At 56.2% G+C, this 10,863-nt stretch overlaps 1 protein-coding gene across 1 annotated transcript; it reads left to right on the top strand.

Moving 5' to 3' along the window:
- Positions 1-196: 196 nt before the first annotated feature.
- LOC144678602 (glutathione S-transferase P-like) lies at positions 197-5,705 on the top strand. Its single transcript, XM_078538338.1, has 7 exons — positions 197-630; positions 1,948-1,983; positions 2,118-2,224; positions 3,362-3,449; positions 4,346-4,449; positions 5,083-5,190; positions 5,342-5,705. Exons 3-7 carry the CDS (start codon positions 2,132-2,134, stop codon positions 5,528-5,530), a joined length of 582 nt encoding a protein of 193 aa, XP_078394464.1. The 5' UTR covers positions 197-630; positions 1,948-1,983; positions 2,118-2,131; the 3' UTR covers positions 5,531-5,705.
- Positions 5,706-10,863: the final 5,158 nt, after the last annotated feature.

Here is a 10,863-nt window from a genome sequence, read left to right as displayed (position 1 = left end):
CCGCTCTCCACTCACTACACGTATCTCTCTCACACTCTCTCCCTGTCTGTCTCCTTCCCCCTCTCTCTATCCCTCTCTTCCCGCCTCTACCCCATTCACATCCCCCCTTCCACCGTCTCTTTCTACCTCCCCCAGACCTCTCTCCCTCCTCTTCTCGTACCTCCCTATCCCATCTCCCCAATGCCTCTCTCTCTCTCTCGCTCCCCCTCTCCGTCTCTCTCCCTGTCTCTCCTCAGGCACCCACCTCTACCCCTCTCTACTCGTGCCGCCTCCCCTCACCCCTCCCTCACTATTCCCTCTTCCCGGGTGACCGAGCCCCCATCACTCCGTCAACGGAGTTTCTCTCTGCCTCGCCTCTTCCCCACTGTCCCCAGCCTCTCCCTCTCCCACTCTTCCCGCTGTCTCACTCTGTCCATCCGCACCCTGTCTCTCGCTCTCCCTAGAGGAGTGCCGCACTGTCGGAGGGTCAATACTGAGGGAGTGCCGCACTGTCGGAGGGTCAGTACTGAGGGAGTGCCGCACTGTCGGAGGGTCAGTACTGAGGGAGCGCCGCACTGTCAGAGGGTCAGTGCTGAGGGAGCGCCGCACTGTCGGAGGGTCAATACTGAGGGAGTGCCGCACTATCGGAGGGTCAGTACTGAGGGAGTGCCGCACTGTCGGAGGGTCAGTACTGAGGGAGTGCCGCACTGTCGGAGGGTCAGTACTGAGGGAGTGCCGCACCGTCGGAGGGTCAGTACTAAGGGAGTGCCGCACTGTCGGAGGGTCAGTACTGAGGGAGTGCCGCACTGTCGGAGGGTCAGTACTGAGGGAGTGCCGCACTGTCGGAGGGTCAGTACTGAGGGAGCGCCGCACTGTCGGAGGGTCAGTACTGAGGGAGTGCAGCACTGTCGGAGGGTCAGTACTGAGGGAGCGCCGCACTGTCGGAGGGTCAGTACTGAGGGAGTGCCGCACTGTCGGAGGGTCAGTACTGAGGGAGTGCCGCACTGTCGGAGGGTCAGTACTGAGGGAGTGCCGCACCGTCGGAGGGTCAGTACTGAGGGAGTGCCGCACTGTCGGAGGGTCAGTACTGAGGGAGTGCCGCACTGTCGGAGGGTCAGTACTGAGGGAGTGCCGCACTGTCGGAGGGTCAGTACTGAGGGAGCGCCGCACTGTCGGAGGGTCAGTACTGAGGGAGCGCCGCACTGTCGGAGGGTCAGTACTGAGGGAGTGCCGCACTGTCGGAGGGTCAGTACTGAGGGAGTGCCGCACTGTCGGAGGGTCAGTACTGAGGGAGTGCCGCACTGTCGGAGGGTTAGTGAGGGAGTGCCGCACTGTCGGAGGGTCAGTACTGAGGGAGCGACGCGCTGTCGGAGGGTCAGTACTGAGGGAGTGCCGCACTATCGGAGGGTCAGTACTGAGGGAGCGACGCGCTGTCGGAGGGTCAGTACTGAGGGAGCGCCGCGCTGTCGGAGGGTCAGTACTGAGGGAGCGCCGCACTGTCGGAGGGTCAGTACTGAGGGAGTGCCGCACTGTCGGAGGGTCAGTACTGAGGGAGTGCCGCACTGTCGGAGGGTCAGTACTGAGGGAGTGCCGCACGGTCGGAGGGTCAGTACTGAGGGAGTGCCTCACTGTCGGAGGGTCAGCACTGAGGGAGTGCCGCACTGTCGGAGGGTCAGTGCTGAGGGAGTGCCGCACTGTCGGAGGGTTAGTGAGGGAGGCTGAACTGTCTTTTGAGCGAGTGTCTGCTGGTCATTCAGTCCCTCAGCCTGTTCCACAAGAACAGGAAGGTGTCTATTCAGCCCCTCGATTCTGTACCGGCGTTCAGTGCAATGTTCGCTTCGGGCCGATCTGAAATTGGGGGATAAAAGGCGCTGGATAACCGGGGGTTTTTTTTTGGAGGGGTTGGGGGGAGAGTGGGAAAGGTTTGAATCTGTCCTGACGCTTTGGTTTTCTGCTCTCTATTTGCAGTGCCAGCGTACGCCATTACCTACTTCCCAGTCCGAGGTGAGTTGACGGGTCTGGTGGAGGTTGGGGTGTTTTGGGGGACGGGTGTGATGGTGTTTCCGTGCGCTCTCTGCCTATCTGACCAGCCGTGTGTTTGCTTCTCCCCCCACCCGGCTCTCCACCACCCAATGCAGGCCGTTGCTCGGCGATGAGGATGCTGATGGCCGATCAAGGCCAGACCTGGAAGGAGGAGGTCTTGAGCAAGGAGCAGTGGACCAACGGCGACATGAGGAAGTCGTGCGTGAGTTACGGGGGGGAAGCTTGCTGGGGTGAAGGGGTACGCCGCGCGGGCGCCGGAGCCTCCAGCACGGCGCCTGGGCCACTCACACGCAGAGCAGGCGAGCCTCAGGCTTCATTCTCGGCCCAGGGACTCAGTTGGCCAATCTCACGCCCCGTCTGGTACGGACTCCAACAGACACAGAGCAGGCAAGGCCCAGGCTCCATTCTCGGCCTAGTGACTCAGTTGGCCAATCTCACGCCCTGTGTGGTACTGACTCCAACAGACACAGAGCAGGCAAGGCTTAGGCTTCATTCTCGGCCTAGTGACTCAGTTGGCAAATCTCACGCCCTGTGTGGTACTGACTCCAACAGACACAGAGCAGGCAAGGCCCAGGCTCCATTCTCGGCCTAGTGACTCAGTTGGCCAATCTCACACCCCACGTGGTACTGACTCCAACAGACACAGAGCAGGCAAGGCTTAGGCTTCATTCTTGGCCTAGTGACTCAGTTGGCCAATCTCACGCTGTGTGGTGCTCAGTCCCACTGGCACAGGACAGGCAAGGCTCAGGCTTCATTCTTGGCCTAGTGACTCAGTTGGCCAATCTCACACCCCGTGAGGTACTGAGTCCCATAGACACAGAGAAGGAGAGGCCCAGAACTCATCCTCAGCCTTGATCTGAGTTAGCCTGATCTCACGCCCGGGTGTGCGGCACTGAGTGCAAAGACAATAGGCCTCATGAGTGCCGGCAGCCAATTGTGTTGCCCTTAGATTTGAGGGGGCAGAGCAGGAGGCAATCAATGAAGCCACCCTGGGTTACATTCAACCAGAGTCCTGATTTCCACACCCCCTCCCCATTCTCCACCCCCCACACCTGCCAAGCCAGGCCTACTTGAGTCTCCAGTCCCACAACAGGCCTTTGGCTCTGAACCGGCCTCCAAAGGAGTCAGTGTCATCTTCCAATGGGACTAAGGTCCATTCCACCTCCCAGGACATCAATGACCAACACCCGAGCACCAGCCCACAACAAATTGACTAGAAAGAGGGTCCAGGGGTTAAAGGTTGTGTGCATACGAGCGGCGGGTGTAAAACATCTCAATTCTTTGACTAACGATGCTTTTCTCACCTCCCCCACCCTCCCCACCCTCGCATTCACTTCAGGCTTTTGGCCAATTGCCCAAGTTCCAAGATGGCGACTTTGTACTGGTCCAGTCCAACACCATCCTTCGCTACCTTGCCCGCCAGCACAGTAAGTACATGGCACTCCTACAGCCTAATATACAGGCCGAAAGTAACATATCATCAATATACATGTTAATATATACCTGACTTAGCTGAAGCCTGAGGCCTTGACATTTGTAATAAGCCTGATGTCTCCCCAGTTGACTAAAGTCTGCAGCCTACAGATCCCAACTGGGTGAAAGTTGGGGGTTACCTGACTCGCCAAAACACCTGGCCTACTGTTCCCGATCAGCTAAAATCTGAGACCCGCTGTGACTGCCTGAAGCCTGAGGCCTTCAGTTCCCCACATGCTGAAGCCTGAGGCCTAGGGATCCCCACAGGATGAAGCCTGAGGCCTACTGTTCCCCACTGGCTGAAGCCTGAGGCCTTTGGTTCCTAACTGGCTAAAACCGGTGGCCCATTGTTCCTAACTGGCTGAAGCCTGAGGCCCACTGTTCCAAACTGGCTGAAACCCGAGGCCCATTGCTCCTTACTGGCTGAAGCCTGAGGCCTATAGTTCCTAACAGGCTGAAGCCTGAGGCCTATAGTTCCTAACTGGCTGAAGCCTGAGGCCTACAGTTCCTAACTGGCTGAAACCCGAGGCCCACTGTTCCTCACTGGCTGAAGCCTGAGGCCTATAGTTCCTAACTGGCTGAAGCCTGAGGCCTATGGTTCCTTATTGGCTGAAGCCTGAGGCCTACAGTTCCTAACTGGCTGAAACCCGAGGCCCACTGTTCCTCACTGGCTGAAGCCTGAGGCCTATGGTTCCTAACTGGCTGAAGCCTGAGGCCTACGGTTCCTTACTGGCTGAAGCCTGAGGCCTAATGTCCCTAACTGCTGAGGGCTGAGGCCAAGCTGTATTCTAATGCTGCTCAATCCACTCATGCGGTTCAGACAAACATTCTGGTATTTCCATTGCTCAAGATCTCTATGGAAAAGACGTTAAGGAGGCCACACTGATCGACATGGTGAATGATGGAGCTGAAGACCTGCGTGTCAAGTATGGGATACTCATCTTCAAAGAATACGTGAGTCACTCGTTAGACTGGACCCTTGCAACGTGAATGTAACTTCAATGGGCGAGAAGGTTGGGGTTTGGGGGCCGCATTAGGGAGGGGGGTTTGGGGGGTGTGGGTATGGATTAGGGAGGGGGTGTGGAGGGTGTCAGTTACTACACAAGTTATTGTAGCTGTGCTCAGGTTCCTGTCTCTGGGGTAAATGTTTTCACTCATTGGGAGCTCAAAATTGGGCAGGATGCAATGGAGCAGAGACCTCAGGAGATTAACCAGAGCGTCAGAGGGGAGAAACCTTTCAATATGTGGAGAATAGACAGAGCATACACAATACTGACCCTCCGACAGTGCGGCGCTCCCTCAGTACTGACCCTCCGACAGTGCGGCGCTCCCTCAGTACTGACCCTCCGACAGTGCGGCACTCCCTCAGTACTGACCCTCCGACAGTGCGGCGCTCCCTCAGTACTGACCCTCCGACAGTGCGGCGCTCCCTCAGTACTGACCCTCCGACAGTGCGGCGCTCCCTCAGTACTGACCCTCCGACAGTGCGGCGCTCCCTCAGTACTGACCCTCCGACAGTGCGGCGCTCCCTCAGTACTGATCCTTGTACAAATATTCTAATAATTTATCTTTACATTTTGCCCTCAGGAGACTGGGAAAGAGGCTTTCATCAAGAACATCCCAGCGGAACTCAAACCCTTCGAAAACATTTTGGCAAAAAATAACGGAGGGAAGGATTTCCTCGTGGGAAACAAGGTACAAAACCCAATCCCCACATGGGAGCTCAGCCCAAACTGTCAGGGTAATGTAGAGGGAGCTCTACACTGTATCTAACCTGTGCTGTACCTACCCTGGGAGGGCTCGATGCTGACACTCACTAACTCTCTCCCTCTCTCTCTCTCTGTAGATCTCTTATGCCGATTATAACCTGGTTGATCTGCTCTCTAACCTTGAGGTGCTGTCTCCTGGTTGTCTGAATGTCACCCGCCTGCTCAAGGCCTACGTGGACCGTGTCCTCTCCAGGCCTAAACTCAAGGCTTACCTGGAATCCGACGCCCACAAAAAGGTCCCCATCAACGGGAATGGGAAGCAGTGAGCGCGAGGGAGAGGCCCCAATGCGGAGAGAGGGGCCTGGGCCACAGAACTAGGCCCAGCTAGGCCTCATCGACCTTCGACCCCTTACACTGCACATCTAGTCAACTGGATATCTCAGTGGTTACCATGGTTCATTCTGGGCCAAAATAAAACTTCCTGAAACATTTCCACTCTTATCTGGTGTTTTTATTGTTTGTCACATTCCTTTCTCAATCTCATTCTCCCCTACGCTCTCTCTCTCTCTCTCTCTCTCACACAGGCCCAACCTCAATCCCATCAAATTGGGCTCCACATGGTTACATCATCTTACTCACTGGGTCATTCCCTCCACATCAAGCTGAGCAATGGCCGCGTGTGTGTGTGTGAGGTGACTCCTCTATAATATATAGAGGTTAGTCTTCCAGCCCCGATATCAATCCTCATCTCTGTAGCCTCCTCCAGCCCCTACAACACTCCCTATCTCTGTAACCTACTCCAACCCCTACAACACTCCCTATCTCTGTAACCTCCTCCAGTCGCTACACCCCTCCCTATATCTGTAACTTCCTCCAACCCCTACACCCCTCCCTATCTCTCTACCCTCCTCCAGCCCCAACAACAATCCCTATCTCTGTAACCTCCTGCAGCACCTACAACCCTCCCTATCACTGTAACATCTTCCAGTCCCCTACAACCCTCCCTATCTTTGTAACCTCCTCCAGTCCCTACAACCCTCCCTATCTCTGTAACCTCCACAAGCCCCTACAGCCCTCCCTATCTCTGTAACCTCCTCCACCCCTACAACCCTCCCTATCTCTGTAACCTCCTCCAGCCCCGATAACCCTCCCTATCTTTGTCACCTCCTCCAGCCCCGATAACCCTCCCTATCTTTGTAACCTCCTCCAACCCCGACAACCCTCCCTATCTCCGTAACCACCTCCAGCCCCTACAACCCTCCCTATTTCTGTAACCCTCCTACGACCCTCCGAGATCTTTGCGCTCCTCCAATTCCGGCCTCTTGACCATCCCCTCCCTAACCCGAACTTTAATCGCTCCACCATCGGCGGCCGTGCCTTCAGCTGCCTGGGGGGGACCCTGAGCTCTGGGATTCCCCTCCCTATAACCTCTCCGTCTCACTCTCCCTCTCTCTCTCTCTATCACCTCCTTTAAGAATCTCCTCGAAACCTGCCTCTTTGACCAAGCTTTTGGTCAGCTCTCCTGACGCCACTCTATACGCCGCTCGGTGGGGTCAAAGTTCCCTCGGAGAGAAGCTCCCGCTGTAGCGCCTGGTGATGTTTTACGACGTTAAGGTGTCTTTAGAAACAGGGGCAGTTCGGCCGCTCCCCGCAATAGGGAGGAGGTGCACATTCAGAATGAAACAGGTATCGCCGCAAAAACCAGAAACCCAGTGAATTTCAGTCGACCCAAAAAATATCGAGGGCAAAAAAAAAACACGGGCAGGCTTAGTTCATCGACACCCCCTCCTCCCCCGGGCAGAGTGGGCATCGGGGAAGGTCAGGTGTGTGTGCGAGGCGTTCATGATTCATCAGGGTGGGCATAAGCCTCCATGTGGACTGTTCCGTCTAAGTGGGCAGTAACTGTGCAGAGGGCAAATCCCTGGAGTGTATCTAGTTTCTTAGGGGCAGCCAGGAGCCCCTTTGGGAACAGGCTTCTCCCATCAGGTGTCATGTCACCAGAAAGGGCTCCTCAGGGAGACCGGGAGTAGGGATGAGTGATCATAACATCGGGGAAGGTCATGAGGCGTTGGAGAGGTGGGGGGTGGGGGATTGAGTGGAGCCCACGGGTTGGAGTCTTCCGATCTGAAGCAGACAAGAGAAGGGGGTGAGGGCTGTGTCGGCGAGGGGAGGGCGGGATCGAGAGTCGACGGGAGGAAAGATAGGAGGGTGAAGGATCGCAGGTGGGTTTGGAAAGGAATGGACTCGTGCCTTGGTGGGTAATCTGGGTACAGAGACGACAAGGGGGGTGGGACACGGGTCTGTCCGACCTCCCGAACGGTGCGAGTGGACTGAGTTGGGGGAAAGCGGCCTGAATGCTGGGCAGTGGAGAAGGGGGGAAAGGGCAGGAGAGAATATTACACACACGGCAGGGAGGGAGCGCGGGGTCAGAGACAAATCACATCCCGCAAAGGGACATCAGCGATATCTCAGCTCGGACACAGGCAGGAGAGCGACACAATACGGGGAGATCTACACTGTATCTAACCCGTGCTGTACCTGCCCTGGGAGCGCTCGATGCTGACACTCACTAACTCTCTCTCCCTCTCTCTCTCTCTGTAGATCTCTTATGCCGATTATAACCTGGTTGATCTGCTCTCTAACCTTGAGGTGCTGTCTCCTGGTTGTCTGAATGTCACCCGCCTGCTCAAGGCCTACGTGGACCGTGTCCTCTCCAGGCCTAAACTCAAGGCTTACCTGGAATCCGACGCCCACAAAAAGGTCCCCATCAACGGGAACGGGAAGCAGTGAACGCGAGGGAGAGACCCCAACGCGGAGAGAGGGGCCTGGGCCACAGAACTAGGCCCAGCTAGGCCTCATCGACCTTCGACCCCTTACACTGCACATCTAGTCAGCTGGATATCTCAGTGGTTACCATGGTTCATTCTGGGCCAAAATAAAACTTCCTGAAACATTTCCACTCTTATCTGGTGTTTTTATTGTTTGTCACATTCCTTTCTTAATCTCATTCTCCCCCACGCTCTCTCTCTCTCTCTCTCTCTCTCACACAGGCCCAACCTCAATCCCATCAAATTGGGCTCCACATGGTTACATCATCTTACTCTCTGGGTCATTACCTCCACATCAAGCTGAGCAATGGCCGTGTGTGTGTGTATAAGGTGACTCCTCTATAATATATAGAGGTTAGTCTTCCAGCCCCTATGTCAATCCTCATCTCTGTAACCTCCTCCAGCCCCTACAACCCTCCCTATCTTTGTAACCTCCTCCAGCCCGTACAACCCTCCCTATCTTTGTAACCTCCTCCAGCCCCTACATCCCTCCCTATCTCTGTAACCTCTTCCAGCCCCTACAACCCTCCCTATCTCTGTAACCTCCTCCAGCCCCTACAACCCTCCCTATCTTCTGTAACCTCCTCCAGCCCCTACACCCCTCCCTATCTTCTGTAACCTCCTCCAGCTCCTACATCCCTCCCTATCTCAGTAACCTCCTCCAACTCCTACAACCCTCCCTATCTCTGTAACCTCCTCCTCCCCTACAACCCTCCCTATCTCTGTAACCTCCTCCAGTCCCTACAACCCTCCCTATCTCTGTAACTTCCTCCAGCCACTACACCCCTCCCTATCTCTATAACCTCCTCCAGTCCCTACAACCCTCCCTATCTCTGTAACCTCTTCCAGCCCCTACACCCCTCCCTATCTCTATAACCTCCTCCAGCCCCTACACCCCTCCCTATCTCTGTAACCTCTTCCAGCCCCTACAACCCTCCCTATCTCTGTAACCTCCTCCAGCCCCTACATCCCTCCCTATCTCAGTAACCTCCTCCAACTCCTACAACCCTCCCTATCTCTGTAACCTCCTCCAACTCCTACAACCCTCCCTATCTGTGTAACCTCCTCCAACTCCTACACCCCTCCCTATCTCTGTAACCTCTTCCAGCCCCTACAACCCTCCCTATCTCTGTAACCCTCCTACGACCCTCCGAGATCTCTGCGCTCCTCCAATTCCGACCTCTTGACCATCCCCCCACCGATTTTAATCGCTCCACCATCGGCGGCCGTGCCTTCAGCTGCCTGGGGGGCCCTGAGCTCTGGGATTCCCCTCCCTAAACCTCTCCGTCTCTCTCTCTCTCTCTATCACCTCCTTTAAGAATCTCCTCGAAACCTGCCTCTTTGACCAAGCTTTTGTTCAGCTCTCCTGACGCCACTCTATACGCCGCTCGGTGGGGTCAAAGTTTCCTCGGAGAGAACCCGTGCTGTACCTGCCCTGGGAGAGCGCTCGATGCTGACACTGGGTATAAAGTGGGAAGAGGGTGGGACACTGTCAGGGTCATGTAGAGGGAGCTCTACACTGTATCTAACCCGTGCTGTACCTGCCCTGGGAGCGCTCGATGCTGACACTGGGTATAAAGTGGGAAGAGGGTGGGACACTGTCAGGGTAATGTAGAGGGAGCTCTACACTGTATCTAACCCGTGCTGTACCTGCCCTGGGAGAGCGCTCGATGCTGACACTGGGTATAAAATGGGGGGAGGGACACACTGTCGGGGTAATGTAGAGGGAGCTCTACACTGTATCTAACCCGTGCTGTACCTGCCCTGGGAGCGCTCGATGCTGACACTGGGTATAAAGTGGGAAGAGGGTGGGACACTGTTGGGGTAATGTAGAGGGAGCTCTACACTGTATCTAACCCGTGCTGTACCTGCCCTGGGAGAGCGCTCGATGCTGACACTGGGAATAAAGTGGAGTTGCGATCCATTTACGCTTGTTAATTTTTACAAATGACCCATTTGAAAATTGCCAGCGACCGATTTGCAAAAGGTTTTCAAGCGGAATTGCAGATGGAATTGATTTATGATCCATTTTGCACAGCCCCTCAGCCCCTCAGCCTGTTAAACAGGAACAGGAGGAGGAATCATGACCTGGAGTGGGAGGGAGACTGCGCCAATGTACAGGCAGAAAAGGAGCAGCCTCTGGCCACCCTGTAAGGTACAGGCGGGAGAAGGAGCAGCCTCTGGCTGCCCTGTAAGGTACAGGCGGGAGAAGGAGCAGCCTCTGGCTGCCCTGTAAGGTACAGGCGGGAGAAGGTGCAGCCTCTGGCTGCCCTGTCAGGTACAGGCGGGAGAAGGAGCAGCCTCTGGAACCCCTGTAAGGTACAGGCGGGAGAAGGAGCAGCCTCTGGCTGCCCTGTCAGGTACAGGCGGGAGAAGGTGCAGCCTCTGGCTGCCCTGTAAGGTACAGGCGGGAGAAGGTGCAGCCTCTGGCTGCCCTGTAAGGTACAGGCGGGAGAAGGTGCAGCCTCTGGCTGCCCTGTAAGGTACAGGCGGGAGAAGGAGCAGCCTCTGGCTGCCCTGTCAGGTACAGGCGGGAGAAGGAGCAGCCTCTGGCTGCCCTGTCAGGTACAGGCGGGAGAAGGTGCAGCCTCTGGCTGCCCTGTAAGGTACAGGCGGAGAAGGTGCAGCCTCTGGCTGCCCTGTAAGGTACAGGCGGAGAAGGAGCAGCCTCTGGCTGCCCTGTAAGGTACAGGCGGAGAAGGTGCGGCCTCTGGCTGCCCTGTCAGGTTTATGGTGACGGGGCCTGGGATGGCCCTGGGCAGCGCTGAAGGTTTACAGGCTGAATGGGGACAGCACCGAGCCACAATCGAGCTGCTTATCCGGTTTACAGC

Source organism: Cetorhinus maximus, unplaced genomic scaffold, assembly GCF_964194155.1.
Source record: "Cetorhinus maximus unplaced genomic scaffold, sCetMax3.hap1.1 HAP1_SCAFFOLD_4820, whole genome shotgun sequence".
NCBI classification, from domain to species: Eukaryota; Metazoa; Chordata; class Chondrichthyes; order Lamniformes; family Cetorhinidae; genus Cetorhinus; species Cetorhinus maximus.
Note: the sequence above shows the minus strand (reverse complement) of the source record. Positions and strands in the feature narration are given on the sequence as shown.